Source organism: Polychytrium aggregatum (genome assembly GCF_025602895.1).
Source record: "Polychytrium aggregatum strain JEL109 chromosome Unknown BJ171scaffold_18, whole genome shotgun sequence".
Classification (NCBI taxonomy): domain Eukaryota; kingdom Fungi; phylum Chytridiomycota; class Chytridiomycetes; order Polychytriales; genus Polychytrium; species Polychytrium aggregatum.
The window spans coordinates 607,295-625,756 of record NW_026516220.1 but is presented as its reverse complement, the minus strand read 5'-3'; the positions used below and the strand labels follow the sequence as shown (position 1 = coordinate 625,756).

At 60.1% G+C, this 18,462-nt stretch overlaps 5 protein-coding genes across 5 annotated transcripts; 1 reads left to right on the top strand and 4 right to left on the bottom strand.

Moving 5' to 3' along the window:
- Positions 1–34: 34 nt before the first annotated feature.
- Positions 35–3,088, bottom strand: BJ171DRAFT_505100 (uncharacterized protein). Its single transcript, XM_053111004.1, has 3 exons — positions 2,896–3,088; positions 2,528–2,655; positions 35–2,372 (listed from the first exon to the last, which is right to left on the bottom strand). Exons 1-3 carry the CDS (start codon positions 2,924–2,926, stop codon positions 312–314), a joined length of 2,220 nt encoding a protein of 739 aa, XP_052966769.1. The 5' UTR covers positions 2,927–3,088; the 3' UTR covers positions 35–311.
- A 629-nt stretch (positions 3,089–3,717) lies between these two features.
- BJ171DRAFT_505098 (uncharacterized protein) lies at positions 3,718–8,107 on the top strand. The gene is made up of 7 exons (XM_053111003.1): positions 3,718–4,538; positions 4,857–5,284; positions 5,566–5,827; positions 6,058–6,409; positions 6,534–6,839; positions 6,961–7,312; positions 7,411–8,107. The coding sequence occupies exons 1-7, from the start codon at positions 3,802–3,804 to the stop codon at positions 7,926–7,928; spliced, it is 2,955 nt and encodes a 984-aa protein (XP_052966768.1). The 5' UTR covers positions 3,718–3,801; the 3' UTR covers positions 7,929–8,107.
- Positions 8,108–10,181: 2,074 nt separating this feature from the next.
- BJ171DRAFT_505095 (uncharacterized protein) lies at positions 10,182–11,518 on the bottom strand. The gene has a single exon (XM_053111002.1). It carries the CDS (start codon positions 11,490–11,492, stop codon positions 10,608–10,610), a length of 885 nt encoding a protein of 294 aa, XP_052966767.1. The 5' UTR covers positions 11,493–11,518; the 3' UTR covers positions 10,182–10,607.
- Positions 11,519–12,887: 1,369 nt separating this feature from the next.
- On the bottom strand, positions 12,888–15,082 carry BJ171DRAFT_99846 (uncharacterized protein). Its single transcript, XM_053116043.1, has 4 exons — positions 14,996–15,082; positions 14,748–14,817; positions 14,278–14,468; positions 12,888–14,081 (listed from the first exon to the last, which is right to left on the bottom strand). The coding sequence occupies exons 2-4, from the start codon at positions 14,770–14,772 to the stop codon at positions 13,026–13,028; spliced, it is 1,272 nt and encodes a 423-aa protein (XP_052966766.1). The 5' UTR covers positions 14,773–14,817; positions 14,996–15,082; the 3' UTR covers positions 12,888–13,025.
- A 1,422-nt stretch (positions 15,083–16,504) lies between these two features.
- On the bottom strand, positions 16,505–17,186 carry BJ171DRAFT_599090 (uncharacterized protein; the record flags this gene model as incomplete). The annotated part of the gene is made up of 1 exon (XM_053114894.1): positions 16,505–17,186. The coding sequence occupies exon 1, from the start codon at positions 17,114–17,116 to the stop codon at positions 16,505–16,507; it is 612 nt and encodes a 203-aa protein (XP_052966765.1). The 5' UTR covers positions 17,117–17,186.
- Between the last annotated feature and the right edge of the window lie 1,276 nt (positions 17,187–18,462).

Sequence of the window (18,462 nt, the reverse complement as noted above, 5' to 3'; positions counted from 1 at the left end):
TCGACGAAACCACATCTCGGCTTTCTTTCTCAAATACACTATCGGGTGTCCCGGTTAAAAGGACTATATTAGGAGAACGGTCGAAGCGAGACACGCTCATGAGGAGATACACACAGGCGAGGGAGGAGGGCGAGAGAGGAGGGGAGGAACCGGTCGCCAGAGTTATCGAGCAAGATACTCTTGCGCAAAGCTATAGAAATGTAACGAGGTCGACTCATTTCAATGTTTCGTAGACAAGGTCATTGAAGAGTAGGGTAAAGGTGGTTAGAGGGGGGGGAGGCGGCTGAGAGCAAGAGCGCCATCCAAAGCTTCTACAACGCGATGGTGCGGGAGCTTTGGCGTGGGGGAATGCTCACGGGAAGCGCCAAGAACCCATGGATGTCGGAGAGCGTCGCTGGAGTCGGGGTGCCGTCGAGCTTGCTCGACGCTGGCAGCTGGGACTGCATCGGCGTGGATAGCTGCTGAGATTGCATCGGTGGCGGCAGCTGCGCCAGCATGTGTTGTGGAATGTGCACCTGCGATTCCAGCGAAGCCTGCGACCGGGCAGGGAACAGCCTTGGGGCTTGCGCGTTGAAAGGCTGCGACTGCTGGTGGGCTTGTGGGTGCATGAAGCCATGCGGCTGCAGTTGCGGCTGCAGTTGCGGTTGTGAGTGTGAGTGTAGATACGGCTGCGGCTGCTGAGAATGGAGAACCGTCTGTGCCTGGGACGAGAGCGGTCCTGGAGCGACCTGCGCGTGCGGAAGGAGTTCCTGGCGAGGCGTGAGTGTGGATGTCACCGAGCGCACCGACACAGGCTCGAGCTTGGACCCTTCCGCCAGCGGCTTGCTGCTCCGTGGCGACACGAGTTTCTCGATCTTGACCATGCTTCGCTTTGACGGGAGCACGGTGACCTTTTTGCATTGGATAAAGCGGTGGCCGTGATGTGGCAGCGACTGCTGTTGCTGCTGCTGGGCATGGCAGGAGGAACACAAGATGGTGCCGGGAGAACAGGTGGAGCACCGCCAACGCTCCTCGTCATCGCTTGGCGGTCGACTGCATTCTGCGCAGGGCACCTCGTCCTTGTTGCTCCGTGGGAGGCTGGTCGAGGTGGGGCTGACCACCTTCTGGAAAGTAACGGTTTTGACTTTGGGCTTGAGCTTGGTGTCGCCTGCAGGCACGGTGTTGCCGGCGGCCGTTGGAGCAGTCTCGGCATTGGATGTGTCTGGGGAGACGACGGAGGGGGCACCCGGGGTGGTGGCCGATGTGCTCGCAGTAACTGCAGCGCTGAGAGCAGAGGCAGACATGGTTTCAGGAGCAAATGCCATCGAGGAGTCGGGTGCCGAGAGATTGAGCGTGTGAATCGGCTCCACAGGCGGCCGGGTGTGCGGTCTCTCGGCGTCCCCCGTCCAAGCACCCATGGTCTTGTCCTGAACCGAGATCCAGCCTACAGGCGCCCGGGACCGCTCCGTGCGCGGGGGTGGAACCAGCAACGACGCTTGGGATGCTGCCGCTGCTGCTCCTGCGGGCTGATGCGGCAAGGATCCAGAAGTTGGAAGTGGTGCTTGATCCGCATTCCCATGCACAGCGTGCTGAACGCTGCCGGCTCCGGCTGTAGGCTCAAGAGCGGCGCTTGCGGATGGATCGGACACAGCGTGGTGATCTGGGAGGGAGTGGGGCGCTATGAGCTGATTTGAAACCGATATCTGTCGCATCAGCTCTTCTGGGATCTTGTAGCTCAATGCTCGAGCAGGCGGCACCAGCGGCACGGGTATATCGGTTGTCGCAGCCAGGTCTTGCTTGGGTGGATTGGAGGTCTCGGACACACTGGTGCTGCTGGATGGCTGAGGCTGGGCCTGGGGCAGAGTTTGAGGCTGAGATGCAGACGCTGGTGCGGCAGGTGCCATCGAGCGATACTGCCGCAGAAGATCCTGAATGGTATTTGGATCGGACACGGTATGCGAGTGCGAGTGCGAGCTGGCCGACCTTGAAGGGATAAGTGGGTAGGACGATGGCGGGCCTGCACCAACAGAGACGGGGAGTGGATGGCCAGCAGACGCCGAGTTGGGTCCGGACCTGTCCGCGACCGATGCAGACGAGAGAGCATCATCGGAGGAATCCATCGCCGCGCCAGCTCGCAGGCCGGACCCGACAGCGACTCTGGCATCGGGAGCGGATGTGGGATGAGGTGCGCCGTCAGGGAAAGGGGCACTAGCAGGGACAGGATGAGAAGCAGCCGAGCCAGGACGTCTCTGAAGACTGCCGGCCAAGAGACTGCCGAGGCGAGCACTGAGGGCCGGTCGCTGGACAGCGGGAGCGGGAGGGCCTGTCGGCGATGTCAGCGAGTGGGCCTCGTCGGGATCTGGATCTCCAGGCTCCCAGCCAGGAGGCATCCACTGCACGGACACATCGGAGATGTTGGCAACAGCACCGACATGAGGAAAGCCAGAGGCGGCATCGACGGAACCGATATTAGCGGCGTGGAAGCTTTGGCGAGGGCGGCAGCAAGCAATATCAAGATTTTGCCAAACAGCTTGCAGCATGGGCTTACTTGCACAAGGAGGTCCAGCGCCTTATCGGGGTCGTTCTTGGTCTGGTTCATCGCATTTTTGACCTGTGCATAGGGGAAGCCCATCTCGACGAGGTCTTTCAGAGCCCAGGCGGCTTCGGCCTGGTGGACTGGATTGGAGTGGGAATAGCAGGACCAGGGCGAGGCAGGACAGAGTCGGCCAGAACAGAGCAAAAGGGTGGAAAGGCAAGAGCGGAAAGGCAGACATGGCGGGTGGGGTTAGAGCCGCACAGCCCGAGACGATTGAGGGGTGCGATGCAGTAACGGCCACGGCGATATGCCCAGATTCTGCCGGCTACCGAGGGCACATGAAATGCCGCTGCGGCTCTGGTCATGCCGATGGTACTTACGGGCACTGTCGCTGAGGAGCAGAGAGTCCATCGGGCCGGAGGAAGATGTGGGACGGAGGGCCGAAGCAGGCACCGGCAAGGTTTGCAGCAGGCAGATGCAGACTCGGCAGCCGAGGACGATGACGGGAAAAGAAGAAAGGCGGTGCTGGGCCGAGACCAGGAAAGCAGCGGCGCCGAGCTGAGCCTGTTTGCCACGAGGGGATGCTTGTGCTGCTTCGAAGGCCTGTTGCGGCCTTGTCGTTTCGGCCACAACGGCGCCGCGGGTCTCCACAACAATCGCTTCGTTGTGGCGGGAGGTTGATGTTGCTCCCAGCAGGCGGTTGGTGTCGTCGCTGGTGGACGGGGTGCGGTTGTGGTGGATGGTTGACTGGCGCTGGTATTGGTGCGATGGTGGTGGATTAGAGTGGACTTGACTTGCAAGCCGGCGACGCATAGACATGTCTCTGAAACACGGCCCATGGGAAACGGGTATCGAAGGAAATGTCTGCGCCGTTTGATACATCCGCAGCAACGCCGCACTCACAGTGCATACGGCAATGCAGCATCTGCGACGGATGCGCCAGGCAGAGTCGCCATAGCCACAACTCCCCGCCGACAACCTCATCGGCATTCGCTCGTCGGCATTCGCTCATCGACGATCTCTTCTCATCGGCGCCACCACTGTTCCGCAGACCTGCCGCGCCTCAGCGCCACTCGTGGCGATGCAGTGCCCTGTGGCTGTGCGACTGTGCCACAGCCCTAGCCCTAGTCATCCAGCCACAGCCCACCATGCATTGGAAATGCTCCCGTCGCATGGTTGTTCTTCTGCATCCTTCATTCCGACTCTCCTTCGTCTCATCCCACCGTCGCCGAGGCACCGCCATTCCCTCCAGCCCACTTGCGCACCACTGCCCTACTATTACCCCCATGGACAGAACCAGCACCGATCCCTCGAAAAGCACCAACACGACCGACAGCAAATCGCGGAAGCGCAACCCTGCGCCAGCATCGGCCAAGGCCCCCAGCGGCCCGTCTCCAGCCCGGTCGCTCTCGGCTCCGTCTTCCCGAAAGAACAAGGCCGCACCCGCCGCCGGTGCCTCCTCTACTCTCCGTTCTTCGGGCTCGACGCCCAATCGCCGCGGCGATTCGTCTGCAAGTCGCCGAGGAGGATCGAACCCAGGCTTCGCCAAGTCTGCTTCCTCGCGGCACAGGCCTCGAGGAGAGTCGCCCGCCCCGCTGGACGAGCCCGACGATGACGGCAAATATCGAAGGAACGAGCCGTCGCAGCGTGTTCTTTTTGATCACGAAACTGGGACCAAGACGATTTTCTACAGCACCAATTCAAGGTCGGCTGGGACGTGCCTGGCGCCCGCCACCGCCCACCTGGAATCCAGCGATCCCGACACCAACGCCGCCGATGCCGATATCGACACCGAGTCCAAAAAGAAAAGCAAGCGGCGATCCAGGCGCTATCGTCGCAGCGCCTCCACCGACAGCAATCCAGAGGAACATGACAGCGCTGGCGACCGCAGTGCCCGTGGGGCACGCCATGATGCAACCACCCTCCTCGCCCAGATCGACAAGATGGAAACGTTGTTGGCCGAGTTCCAGAGCCCCACCTACGGCTCTGAGGAGCATCCTCGGGTCTTTGAAATGCGCCTCAAGTAAGTCGCTTCGTGTACGCTGTTTCGAATGGCCAGCGGGAAGGAGGTTCTTTGGCCTGCCCGACCGGCCTGCTCGATGCGAACGGGACGGACGAACGGAGGGTATCAACCTGATACCGTCCCTTTGATGCTGCTGAATCGTGTCGCTTTTGAAGGCGAGCATCCTCTGTAGCTTGGATTTAACGTCTTTTTCGGCCCTCCATGGCCCCTGCCGTCAACTTGTTCCCGCGGACACTCATCACCGTGATCGGAACACCGACCAAATCGCTGACGCCCTTGTCAACCGCAAACTGCTCGTCCGCGATGGTGGCGGCATAGATACGTTCGAGCGTCGATCGCATATGTGCTGCTGGACTTTGACGGCAGCGTTCAGCGCGACATGGAAAGAAAAGCCTGGATGACCGGGGTCTATCCCGAGATCGAGCAGAGGCGCAAGAGCGGCGAGGCCGAAGTTGACCCTTACTCTTTGGCGCAGCGGGCAACATGGATCAAGCGCTGGGAGGCCTTCCTCAACGACGCCATCGATGTCTACACCACTTTTCTCGATCGCCTGGATGCTCACTTTGGGCCTCTCACGATCCAGAGCTCGTTCGTGATGTCGTGGGGACGGACGCTCAACTATCTCGGCGATCTACTGAGATACAAAGAAATGTATACTGGCGATCAAGCGACGCCCGTCAGCAAGCGATGTTGGGCTGCTGCGTATCAGCGCTATCTAGAAGCCCGCTTCTCTGCACCCCAGCTCGGTATGAGCCGATCGCCTTGCTCCTGATACGATAGCTGTGGCTCGCAAATGCTCTGGGATATCCGCTAGCTGTCAGGGAGACATCAACAAGTCGCTCGGTTCGCATATGGTGGAGGCGTGATGGTGCCTAGGTTACTGAAGCGGATTGCATCGAGAATGTTCGGGTGTGCTCTCGATGCACATCTTGGCATGGCTGTGTGCAATCTGTCGAGGATGGCTGTCGATGGTCTGACCGAGCCTTTGCACCCTCTGCCTCATCTGTCTGTACTGCGCGCCCCACAGGTCTCTATCACAATCAACTTGCCATCATCTCATTCTACACCAACCGACTCATCCCTGCCGTGTATCACTACACCTTCAGCCTGCTCGCCAAAGAACAATACTTGCCCGCCAAGCAGTCGCTCCTGATGCTTTTCCAAACCAACGAAAAGCGCATCGTCGTCAACGCGGCTTCAGAGCGGCAATCGCACCTGGTGATTTCTAGCGAGGCAACGCTGGAGCAGTTGCTGGTCCATGCTCTGTTTGGAGTGTATACCAACAAACCGTAAGCCCAGCCTGTGTTTCTTGCCATTCTGTGTGTAAAGAGCGACAGGGGGCTGTATTGAACTGGGCTCGCAGGGAGTTGGAGACAACGGTGCACACAATTCAGGGCAATCGCGCATCAGCGAGGCGAATCTGGCCATCGCTCTGTGACCAACGCTCTGTGACCAACGCTCTGTGACCATCGCTCTGTGACCAACGCTCCGCCTCACTCCACATCAATCCTCTACCCAGCGGACCAACAAACCTGAAGGCCGTCGAGCTATTCATCCAGAAAATCTATGCTGTCCAGCATCGCTACCTCGACTTTACCCACACAAACACCGAATTTTGGCTCCAGTTGACGGTCTCGATCCTCAATATCATCCACCATCACCTCATCAAATATGCTGGCGCAAGCCGAGCCGAGGAAGTGACTGCCAAGCTGCTCAACCGCTTGCTTATTATGGCGCTGAAGCGACAGCTTGATGCCATGAAGCGGTACAGCAACTCTGGATTCATCAAGGCCGATATCATCCTCAGCAGCCTCATTTTCCGCTGGCTGCTCCAACACGTCGCCAGCAATCGCACCGTCTTTGATGCTGTGGTAACTTTTGCCTCTGCCTGTGTCTTTGTGCTCGTGTGCTGCAGAGACTCCGCTCCCGAGCGTCAGTTTATTCCCGAGAGGCTCTAAATCTGGGATGAACGTTTGTTTCTCTGCACCCGCTCAGATGGATTCTGAAGCCTGGAAGACCGTCGTCGATATTTACAACATACAGGCCATCGAGCTCGACAACAGCTCCAAGGCCCAACCCGAGCACAAGACCGTTGCGCTGCTCGAAGATTCCGAACTCGAGTCATTTGATTTCCTCGGATTCCCCGAAGCGTCCAAGCACAGTGATTGGTCCGACCTTCGACAGCACATCCGGGCCTCCATGAGTCTGCACGAAGGAGCTACCCAGCGCGGAGCATCGGCGTCTGCTGTGGCTGGACTCCGGGCTATGCGATTCACCAAACTTAGTCTTTCCATACTTGAGGCAAGTGCAGAGCAGACTGGCGAGACATGAACCAGGGCACAGCATGATGGAGCCTCGACACATGTATACGTTGCTGATCTGGAGGGCGACCCCCCCCCTCGGCTTGGTTTTGCTTCCTCAGCACTCCAATGTCTACCGAATGAACCCGACCACAGGGCTCTTCATGTTGGAGATCGAGAGCCGCGACTCTGAGCTCGAGCTCTCTGTGCCCGTCGTAGACGCTGGCGATGATCCGGTTGAAGATGACTTGGAACTCAAGGCCCTCCACTCGCGACACCAGCAGCTGCACGGCAGGCTGAACGAAAGCACCAACCGAGGCGGCAAGCGTGTGTCCCAGAATGTGCACCAAAGCTACTCAAGCATCCGCCACGAATGCATATTGGTCCTGGACACCAACTGCTTGGTGGATAACCTCGACCTCGTGGACAGCATGGCTTCCCAACATCAGTGCGTGATGATTGTTCCGCTCATTGGTGAGTACAACGACTGCTTCCGCCATAGCAGGCAGTATGTCGTGCGCAAGTACTTGGCGCGAGGCATATGCTAACACCAGTTGCCTCACTCAATGCAGTTGTTGCCGAACTGGACGGGCTCAAGGCAAGCAGCTCTGAACGTGTCCGGCTGGCAGCCACGCTCGCCATCGAGTTTCTGGAGAGCATCTTCCCGCCGTTCGGCAGTTCCAGTAGTGCCGATAGTCGGCGCCAGTCACTCAATCGCCACCTCAAAAAGAACATCTGGCTTCAGACAAGCCAGGGCAATTTCTTGCCGGACCTCCGCATCCGCACTGAGAACCTCGGCGGCAGCAGCAGCAGCAGCAGCAGCAGCGGATCCAGTCTTGGTCGCTCTCGTTTCCAGCCGTCCACCATCCGCAACAACGACGATGCTATCCTGGAGGTCGCCAAAAGAACAGCACAGCATTTGCTCCCACCACATTTGCCGACGACACCGCTACCGTTCAAGCAGCGCAAGTGTGTCCTGCTGGTGACGGACGATGTCAACTTGCGGCTCAAGGCCACGCCCTTTCTGGACTCTGGGATCCAAGCGTGCGGCATGGCTGAGGTCAAGAAGGCGATGGACCGCCGCGGATGACCGCCACGGATGACCGCCACGGATGACGACAGCGAGGGGCCTGCCGCCGCTACGATTCTCTGCCGTCCCTACACACAAGTCTTCATGCGCGATAGCTCGGTGCGGAGCGTGTCCGTTTCTCCCTGCCCCTCAGCTGTATCCGTGACGCAAATGCAAATCACCATACCCTCACACACTCATATCCATGTGTCCGTTTGTTGGGTGAACAAACCCGTCTCGCCACCCAGCGAATGCTGCTGACGCAGACACAAACGCTCCATTCGAGGTGTGTGGACGACGGTGGCTGGAGCTTGGCGGGCGTGGGCTGATGCTTGCAGCCCACTCATGCTGACACGGGACGCGGCATTCATGTGGATTGAATGATATCGGAGTCATGAGTGGACTCGGTGGGGCGATTGGATCGACTTGGTTGTTCTCGGCCAAGTGTGCAGCATGGCCCGCGATCAAGGCGGGCTGCGGCATGGATAACGCCGCAGAGCAAGGGACCTGCCGCAGCAACACCAACACCAAGACAGAGACGGCACCGCCAAGAGAGTGGCAACACCGTTTCTCTTTGGGGGTTGGTCAACGCACACATCAGCAGGCACACCACATTCAACAGCACGCACCCCACATTCAACAGCAGACCAGTCATCCGACGACGCCCGACTCTGGTCTTGCGGCTTGCCCTCATCGTCCCACCCCAAACACACGGTCTGCCAAGGAAATGCTTGGCGGGCCAGCAAGCGAACCACAGAGAGTTACCGCTGCTTTCCAGCACCTTCCAGAGGCTTCGTTCCAGGGCTGGGTTTGCCAAGAAGGTCCGTGCGACATGGCTGTACAGCGATGGGTGGTGTTGGGTGTCGAGGGCGATGCAGCGGGCAGTCACGCCTCACCGCCCCGCTGCCCTTGTGAGGCTTGCCAGCCCCTGTGCTGTCCACCAACGATTGGTGCGGCGACGTGGCGGTACATTTGAGTTTCGGACACAGGCTACCAGGGGCCCGCTGTACAATTGCTGTGCCAATCCCAGTCCACGGTGCTGGCAGACAACACCCCTGGTCGCCGCCAAGGGCTGCTTCCCCACAGGACTGGTGAGTGCCGCTGCTGTCCCGCCGAGTGGGCCAGCACCACCGACGAGGGAGCTCTCCTGATCGCGAGAGGGATAAATAGGGAGGTCGGTCTGGCCTCCCCGGCTTGCCTCGGCATCAAAGCACCTCCACACCAGCACTTGAATCTACGCAACAACAACAGCAACAGCAACAGCAACAGCACCCGCACACATCCTCCCTCCCTAAGCCTAGCACACCAAGCAGCCATGACCAACTACCGCTCGCCCGCCTATTTTGCCGCCGTCGCTCCCAAGAACTCGCTCCTCCAGGGCAAGCATGCCCAGAAGGCCGCCAGCTCTTTTGGCCATGCCCGGAACTGGAATCGTATCGACAGCTCGTCGTCTCAAGTGCCGCTGACGCTCTCGGCCACCAGGGACTCTGCCTCCAGCCGGGGCTCCGTGGACAAGATCAAGGCCTGGTTCAAGCGTGCCTTCTAAGAAATCCACCACCGGCGTCCTCTCATTCTCCCGAGGCGACTCTGCCACCACCACCCCCTCCAACGAATGATCGGCAAGGCGACGTTAGCATGGGCAAATTGCAAGTGCAAATCTCCAAAGCCACGCAATCCAAGCCCATCGCCTCTGGTCCGACATTTGTCGATTCAACCAAGCAGATCTTGAGTATCTGCGAGAACCATTAGCGGCTGCTGCGGCTGTCGCCGGAGCCAGACTTTTGTTTATTATTGTTAGTTTGTTTTATTCTTTTGTTGAATATCAGCCATTTCTATCTGCTGTTTTTTGGACACATGAGTCGCATATGATGAAGTTCTCCTTTTTGATGACAGCGCCACCCGCAAACATGTAGCAGCAGGACACCCTGGTTTCATTTTGAACGAAATATACGCACACATCCATCAAAGTGCGCTTGAGGCTGCAGTCGATGTCGCTGGTGCAAAACGATTCGCCAGCTCATAATCCAGGTCAATACAGCCAGATCCATGGCTGCGAGAGGCGCTGATATGCTGGATCCACAGACATCCCAACCAAGACTAACTTTGCAGTCGCGACTGGCGATGGCCCGATAAGAGAGCCAGTATGAGCAAACACTGCTCACAATCCCCAGCTCTCAAATACGGTCGGACCACTCGAATCGGTGAAGGCTGGTTCTCCGTGGACCGGTGCCACTCAAAGTAACGGCAGTTTGCAGAGACCAGACATGTACTTTTGGGATGCATTGTATTGGTGCAGAAGAACAGACGATGACGAGCAACCCGCTGTCAAAGCAGGAGCCCGGATGGGATTGAAGTAGGTTGGATTGGATTGGATGGCGAATTTGACCGCAAGTGGGAAAGCGTTTTAAATATGCGCAGGCCCGGGGGGAGCAGATGAGCCCGTTTGATCTGTCCCGATGGGCGTCTAAAAATGCAATTGGTGGCGATGGGATAGAAGCGAGGCTATACACATATGAGTGCGACAAAGGAGCATGTGCCTGGGCGTGGAGGGGGCGGTGAGATGGGCTCTCTATCCGATGTGGCGCGATCAGGTTGGCTTGTATGAGTTTGGCCCGGCTCGTCCAATGTCGCGGCGGAGGATGAGGCGAGGTGGGGGCGAGGCGAGATAGTGGGGTGGGCTGGGCTGGGCTGAAGGCAGGCTCAGTACTTGAAGCTGATGCTGGTTTCCTCCAGCGTCGAGCTGACGGATCGCAGCGACGGCGTTGGGCTGCGCAGATTTCGCTGGGAAGGCTGTTTCCGCCACCTGGGCTTGGAAGGCGGCAGCTCCGTCACAGACATGACCGGAGAGGGCGTGGCCGAGGCCAGTTGCTGGATCTCCGACTCGGTCTTGGCGAATTTGGGGGTCAGCGAGACTTTGAGGGTGCGGTCGTTGACGAGCAGCTCCTCAAAGGTCGGGAAGTTGGATTCGGTGACGTTGACGGGGACGCCCAGTCCGTCCTTATGGGACCACAGGGTGACAGGCACCGGCGAGACGCAGTCCGAGGGGCTCGAGCAAAACGTCGAGTCCATATCGGGGAAGGGGCCGGGCATGGGCGAAACCAGCGAGGCGAGCTGCGGGTGGGGCGGCGGGTGGTAGCGAGGATGGGGATCTTCGATAAAGCCAAAGCGATCGACCAAGGTGTCGTTGGTGCCGATCGAGGCTCTGCGGGTCGGGTTGGCGCCAATCAGCTCCTTCTTGATGGACCAGACCTCGGACTTGCGCCGCTCCCGCCGGGGAGCAGCAGTCGCCGACTGGGGAGAGCGAGAGACGAATGTGTGGTCGTGGTGCGGATGGCGAGGATCCTGATTCTTTCTGAGCCTGGAGAGGAGCTGCTTGAATTTGCGATCAAAGAACGAAGGAGGTGTGCACTTGGGCTGGGCACCGGCGGTATCGGTGGGATGGCTGGCGACGTCCATGGCCGAGAGAACAGACAGGGGGGAAATGGACGACGATGGACAGGGCGCGGTGAGGGCTTTATGGATGGCCTTGGAGGGCGAGGGCAGGCAGGTCAGCGATGGGCGTCTTGACTTGATGTGGTTGGCCATGGCAGAGACCGGACGGGAGAAGGGATTTATAGACGACGGGCGGAGGAACCGACTCGATCAGAGCGGGGTGAGTCAGTGGGTGGCGGGCGAGTGCGTCAGCGAGCGGACGTGGGTGCAGCTGGCTGGAACAGCGGCTGCAATGGAGGCTGTGGGCTGTCGGCGGTGGGGGACAGTGTCCCTGGGCAGTTGCAAGGGGACGGAGGGATATGGAGTCGTGTGCCGAGGGGATTGGGAGTCGGGCGCCGAAGAGGAGGGGGTTTTGGGCAGCCGAGGGGAGCAGAGGCGAAGAGCGAAGAGCGAAGAGCGAAGAGCGGGGGGAAGGGGCAAACGGAAGCCGAGAGCAGCAGCAGAGGGGCCCAAGGGTTCGAGAGCACCTGGAGGACGCAAAGACGCAAGTGAACTGCGACACCGTTGCGATATTTATGTGGGCGGAAGGGCGGACGCTTGGCGGGTCGGAGGCAGTCCGTTTTCGGGGCGGTCGGCCGCACCTTGCTGGACGGGCGCGCACAGAGCGGCCGCTGCCGCCGCGTGGTCGGCCACAGCGCCGTAAGCGGGAGACAGCTGCGCCGCCACAGGGGCAGTCCGGTGACACGGCGGCCACGCTGTGCGACACTCACCGGCGCGGGGCGCCCACGAATACAGAGGCGGCGTCGCACAGTGCCCAGCACAGCACAGCACAACACACAGGCACACTGCTGCAGCGCGCTGTGTTGGGAGCACGCGACGCCGCCGCCCCGGCTTGCTCCCAGCACGCGGCGCTTGTCCTCCAAACAACGGCGGCAACGGGGTGCCCCTGGCCACGCCTGAAATAGCGCTTCTGATGCCCATGGCACGGGCCAGGGGCGGGCAGAGGCCGCTTGTCGGCGGCGAGCGGCGAACGGGCTGCCAGGCCCTGCCGGACCAGAATCAGAATCAGAATCAGGATCAGAATCAGGATCAGGCCAGGCCGAGCCACCGCCTGCTTGGGTCGTCGCCAGAGACCGCACCAAGCAAACCCAAAGTGCGGTCATGGGCCGGCCCATCAAGGACATGGCCGTGGCTTGTGAAGAGCATGGTTTCAGCGTGTGGACGAGGTCGTTTCAGGAAAGCGCTTGCGCAAACCCCGCGGCCTTCCCGCAATCAGGGACACGGACCAAGGCAGCCACGATCAGGCCCATGTCCGCACTTGCCAGCGCTTGCCAGCGCCTGCCAGTGCTTGTCGGCGCCGGGTCCTGCGATCACATGGCAGAGGTCACGCTGTGACATGTCGCTGCGGCTCCTGCTCAGGCGACTTTGGCTCTCGCAAGAAACGCACAAAGGAGTCCCAGATTGTTTCGGAATCGCCCGCTCGCGCTCGAAGGGCTCTCGCTAACGCCTTTCCGTCGGTCCACCAATGGCGCCGCTGGATTCCAGGTCGTCGTGCGTGTCATCTCCGACAGGAGGCAATATATTCATAGTCCGGCCAACTTGAGTGCGACTTGATGAATTTGTCGATCGACCAATCGTGCATCACCATCGGCCATCGTAGGTCAGCATTCGCCTCGTACCGTCGATCTACGACCGGTCTGGCTCGCCGCAAGGCTCGGTCGCAAACCGCTCCTGTATCGCTTGGTACAGAGCCGTGGCCTCCTGTCGAGCCTTCTTGTACTGCTCGACTTGCTTGCGGAGCACGTCAACCAGCTGGCTCTTGAAATCTTCGCGATGCGTCTCACTATGGATTAGAGCCCCCTCGCTCACTGCGATGCCAATATCCCTGGCCAACTCAACCAGCCGCGTGCGTATCTGGCTTTCGTCCTGCGATCCGCTGGCAGTGGCCTCGACCAGTCGCAGCTTCTGAAACACAGAATAGAGCCTGTCGCATTCGCGCTGCCGGTCCTCGAGCTGCTGGTACATCTCCTCGAATCCAGCGGAAGACGGGGGTTTGGTGACCGAGGCAACTGTCGCTGTTGCTGCTGTAGCTGTTGTTGTTGCTGCTGCTGCCGTTGTTGCTGCTGTTGTTGCTGTCGCCGTTGTTGCTGCTGTTGCTGCTGTCGTCGTTGTGGCCCGTCGGCTGTTTGGTCTGACATGTCTAGCTTCGCCCTTGCCGGTCTCGTTGTCGTCCTCGTATCGGCCGATCATGCTCTCACGGGGCTTGTCTCCCACGACCGGCGCTGGATGTTGACGACGATACCCACTGCTTGGCCCCGGCTGGGTCTCGCTTTGAGGCCCCAGGCGAGACGAGTATGAGCTGTCGGGATTGCCCTTAGGGTCTTTGTTGATCCGTTCGCCCCCAGTGCGTCCTTTTGCTCCCGATTTGTTCGTTGCAATCGAGCTCATAGAGGACGGCGCCGATGGGCGCAAGGGCGGCTCGGTACGTGCAGTGGCTGCTGTGGTCGTGGAGACTCTGGCTGGGAGGGTAGTGGTATCCGGCTGCTTCGGTACCACGGCTGGTGGCTCCGATACTGGCGCCGGAGCCATCCGCGACGGGCGAATCGCCAGAGCCTGCTGTGCGACCTTGAGAGCAAGCTCTCGCTCTTCGGGGGTGTAATAGGGCCAGCTTCTAGCATCGAGTTCACGGTAGGCATCGTTACGCAGCTGCCAGGTCTTCTTGTCGCTTTGGAGCTTGGCAATCTGTCAATCAGTCCAAGATTACGGGGGGGGCGGACAGGACGGCGATATCAGTCTCTCGACCTGCCTCTCGAGCTGCCTCGGCCAAGATGCGCTGTGCGATACAAATCCCTGGTTGCGATTGGATTGGATTGGATTGGATTCACAACCCAGCCGCGCACCACGCCACAGTCCCCTTCCCGGATGCAGCTCAGCCTACCTCCGGCGAGCTATCAAGCTCCTTCTTGATTGCGCTTTCTGGAAGCCTCAGCCGATCGCAGAGCGTCTGGATATCTGCCGGTCCTGGTGCCAGGACATGGATCAGCGTCTTGCGCAGGTCAGACGTGTCGATGTTTCTTCGTGCCTCAGGCTGTTGCACATATTTATCGCGTGAAAAATCGGCAAGAGGCTCTACGGCGACAAGAGGGGCAGGATGAAGTGGTAAGTTAGGCTTGATGATCGTCGACTTTGGACCTCGCTTGAGAATGACTGATCCGCTGGTCTTTCTGCTTTTGGCGCCCTCTCCAGGAGTCGACAGATGGTCATGTTAGTAAATCCAGCGTCCGTAATTGCAGCGATTGGTGCGAGGCGGGAGGGGGTGGGAAGTTGAAGCATCGGCTTCCGCGCAGGTGCTCCGGCAGACCCAGAAGCCGCCCCATCCAGGGGAATCCGGTCGTGTGCCATACTTACTTTGCAAGATGACACTCGTATTCATGTCGATCACGACGGCTTTTCTGTTTGAGATTGAACCGAGAGGGAACTGTGCGTGTGAGTTTGGGGACGGCCCCATGTCCCCACGTTCTGAGGCTCCTCTGGTATCCCCTCTGGCTCCCCTCTGGTATCCCCGATCCTCTCGGCGGACGGCCATTGTGCTGACAACCATCGGGACAGCGATCAGCACGATGCATATATGCCGGTCCGCGCTTGCTCCGCCGTACCTCGTGTTCTGCTTCGAAAGGCGGTCAGCGTCAACGATATTGTCGATCCGCTGTGTGCTCGGAAGCGTCCTCAACTTGCGAACGAATGCCCCGACAAGTTCCACATGAGGCGAGTTGATGCTGTGCTGATAGAGATCGCCGCTTTCGACCGATCGGGTGCATTCGAAAACCTTGTCTTCTACAACCAGAATCTGATGGCGGCGGAGGGGGTGGTGATGGTAACGAGAGGGCGATATCAAAAGACAGGGGGGGGGATGGGAATACATGCGGGTTGAAGGGGTGCAACAAAAAGTCGAGGGCATGATCAGCGAGTTTCAGACACAAGGGATATTCGTGGCAGGAGGGATATGCCCGTGGTCGCTGTCGATAAGCAGAAGTGAACGCCTCGGACACCGGGAGTGAATGGAGCGGCACGATTTCTCCAGAATCGTCAGGACGCTGTATCGGTGGGGTGGACGGATGATGATGGCCGTCTCTCCCTCGCCGGTTGGATATCTTGTGCGTCGAGATGTTGGCACGCCGGGAACGATTGCACACCCGAACAGCGCTTGCTATGGCGAGTTGATCTGGCTGCTCACTAGGCATCCATGGAAGACGTGCTCCCCTGCAGAGCCCACGGTATCAGGCATCGACAGATACATTACATCTTTGCTGCCGCCCTTGCCGAAGGTGATGGCCATTTGCAGGCTCTTGTTGTTGGTGATTTCAGATATGATCTCTTTGCCGAGATGGATGGACATGACCGGGATCAGTCCCCTTGCCTGGGGGACCTCGACGGCATACTGTACTCCGGGCTCGAGAGGCATGATTAGGGGGATAGCGACGGGAGGGTGTTTGCACGGATCTGGACTGACAGCGGGGCGGGGAGAGAGCAGCGAGGCGGAAAGCCTGCCCCAACACGAGCGGGATCACGCAGCAGTCACGCGGTCGGATCTGGGCGCACGTGAGCTTGTCTGGTGGTTCGTCGTTGGAGTGGGCGACATCGAGACCTGGGACAGCCACCGCCCCGCACTGCACCGAGCCATATACACACGAGCGCGGCGCTTTTGGACGGTGGTCAAGAGTATGAGGATACGCCTATGATTGTTGTTGATCCGGCCAAGACAACAAAAAGGCCGATTTTACCCTGTATTCGAAAGTATGACGCCGTGGGATCGGGGGAGTGCGCAATAAACAGGCAGCGGGGAGGGGGGGAAAGGTCGAGTCTAGAAAGGGGGTCTCTCTCCCCATCAGACCGAGGCATTAAGGGGGAGGGGGCATCATAATTTAAAAACGCAGTATAAACAAGCCAGGCATAGGAGGAAAGGGAGGATAAGGGTGTGCGCGGTAAAACAACGTAGGTGTATAGGAGGGCGGACACAAGCGACCGCCGAGTTAGCACGCCGGTATCGGCTAGTGTTCGGCAGGGAGCTTTACTGTGGTGGTGGGAAGAACGGAAGGGGAGAGGAGAGTAAGAGAGCGGGGGAGAAAGAGCAGAGAGCAAGAATGGACGCGAATTAAAGAACGTCTTTAGACGTGGCTGAGGGCCGAGAGCCGGTTGGCATAGATAACGGTGGACTCGGGGGCAGAGACTACCTCATCGGACGAGTCGCCAGAGACAGCGACAAAGGCCTGGGTCTTGGGCTCTTCGGTCTCATCATCCTCGGTCTCCTCGGGCTCTTCAGTCTCCTCGGTCTCATCATCCTCGGTCTCCTCGGGCTCTTCAGTCTCCTCGGTCTCATCATCCTCAGTCTCCTCGGGCTCTTCAGTCTCTTCAGTCTCGTCGTCCTCGGTCTCCTCGGGCTCTTCGGTCTCCTCAGTTTCATCGTCCTCGGTCTCCTCGGGCTCTTCAGTCTCCTCGGTTTCATCGTCCTCGGTCTCCTCGGGCTCTTCGGTCTCCTCCTCCTCGTCGTCGTCCTCAGTCTCGTCGTCCTCGGTCTCGTCGTTGGAGACGGTGGGAGCAGGCTGGGGGACCTTGGCAGCACGCTGGGAGGTGGAGATGGCCTTGTGGGCAGAGTGGCCGGTGGTGCCGACGGCGACGATGTTGGCGCCGGCAATACCACGGTAGCCCTGGTTGGGGAAGGGGGCGGCGACGACGGCGGTGGCGACGGCAGCAAGGATGATGGCAGCAGACAGCTTCATGGTGGCAAGAGGGTTGGGACTTTGGAGAACGGGGGGGGGAGGGAGAGCGACAAGCAGAGGCAGGCAGTGGTGGTGGAAAACAGCGACGAGGCCGGGCAATGGGGGGCGCTTTATAGCACGTCCGGCCGTGGTGGGGACCGCGAGACCGGAGGGATGGCGGCCAGGGACGACGCGCAAACGCAAGGCGAGGCCACGGGCACAAGGACAGGTCGCACGGGGACGCGCCGGGCTTGCACAGCGACAACGGGGCGACGGCGCGAGAAAAGGAAAGGGCGACGCGAAAAGAGGGAAAGGGCCTGGCGACGCGAAAGCGAAAGCAGACGAGCGCAGGGCGAGAGCAAGAGCTGGCTTGGGCGCAGTGTGAAGCGAAAGGGGTGGGTGGATGAAGGCGACGGCGGGAGGGGGAAGGCAGGAGGGACGTGGCTGAGCAGGAACAGGAAGGCTGCCTCGGTCTGCCTCGTCTGCCACCTCGATCCCGCCCAGCGACCCGCCGTCCCAACCCGTCCTTCTCGACCGCCATCCCGATCGTCGATCATCTGCCGATTGCCGTCCCACGTTCGCTGCCAAGTCGGGTCGCCGACAAGGACGGCGCCATCGCCATCACGTGTGCACATGACCTTGTCGCACAGCGCTGTGCCGCACTGAGAACTGTAGCCGCCCGCCTGTGCGCTGTCTGTGTGAGGGATTGCACCATGCCGACAGCGAGCGCTGTACAAGGCGCGCCGCGACCGAGCAAGGCCGGGTGGCGGGCCAGAGTGCGTCAGAGCCTGTGGCGCGATCTCGGCCGCCCTGCCCGCTGTCTGTGTGCTGGACACCAAGCCGCGACTCGGCCACGCGAATTTGAATGCGTCGCACAGCTGCAGCGCTGCAGCAGTCATGTGGGGCCGCGTGTGCGGCGCCTGTGCACCCGTGTGCGACCATCCCACACTCCCTGTGCGCCGTGTGCTCGCCAGGGCGACGCGCACGCGGCCTTGCTGAGCAGGCGCCTGTGGCCGCACACGGCCGACAGCACAGTGTGCGGGGGCGCTCGCGTGCCTGCTGCGCGTACGCGTGACCGGCCTGCAGGCGCGCCTCAGGGTGGGGGTGCGTGGACCCGCGGCGAAGGCGAAAAGGCAAGACCGTCTTGCTGGTGCGTCTGGGCTTGTCCCTCGCCCATGTCCTGCGAGCGGGGCTCTTCGAGGCTGGTGGAGGCAGCTGCTGCACATGGGGGGGGTGTGTGCAAGCGCAAGACGCAAGGGCGCCCCTGCCCCTGCACAGGGCTTCAGCCGCCATGTCCGGCCTCCAGCGTCCGGCTGCCGCATTCGCATTCATATTCGCATTCATATTCGCATTTGCGCAGACTCGGT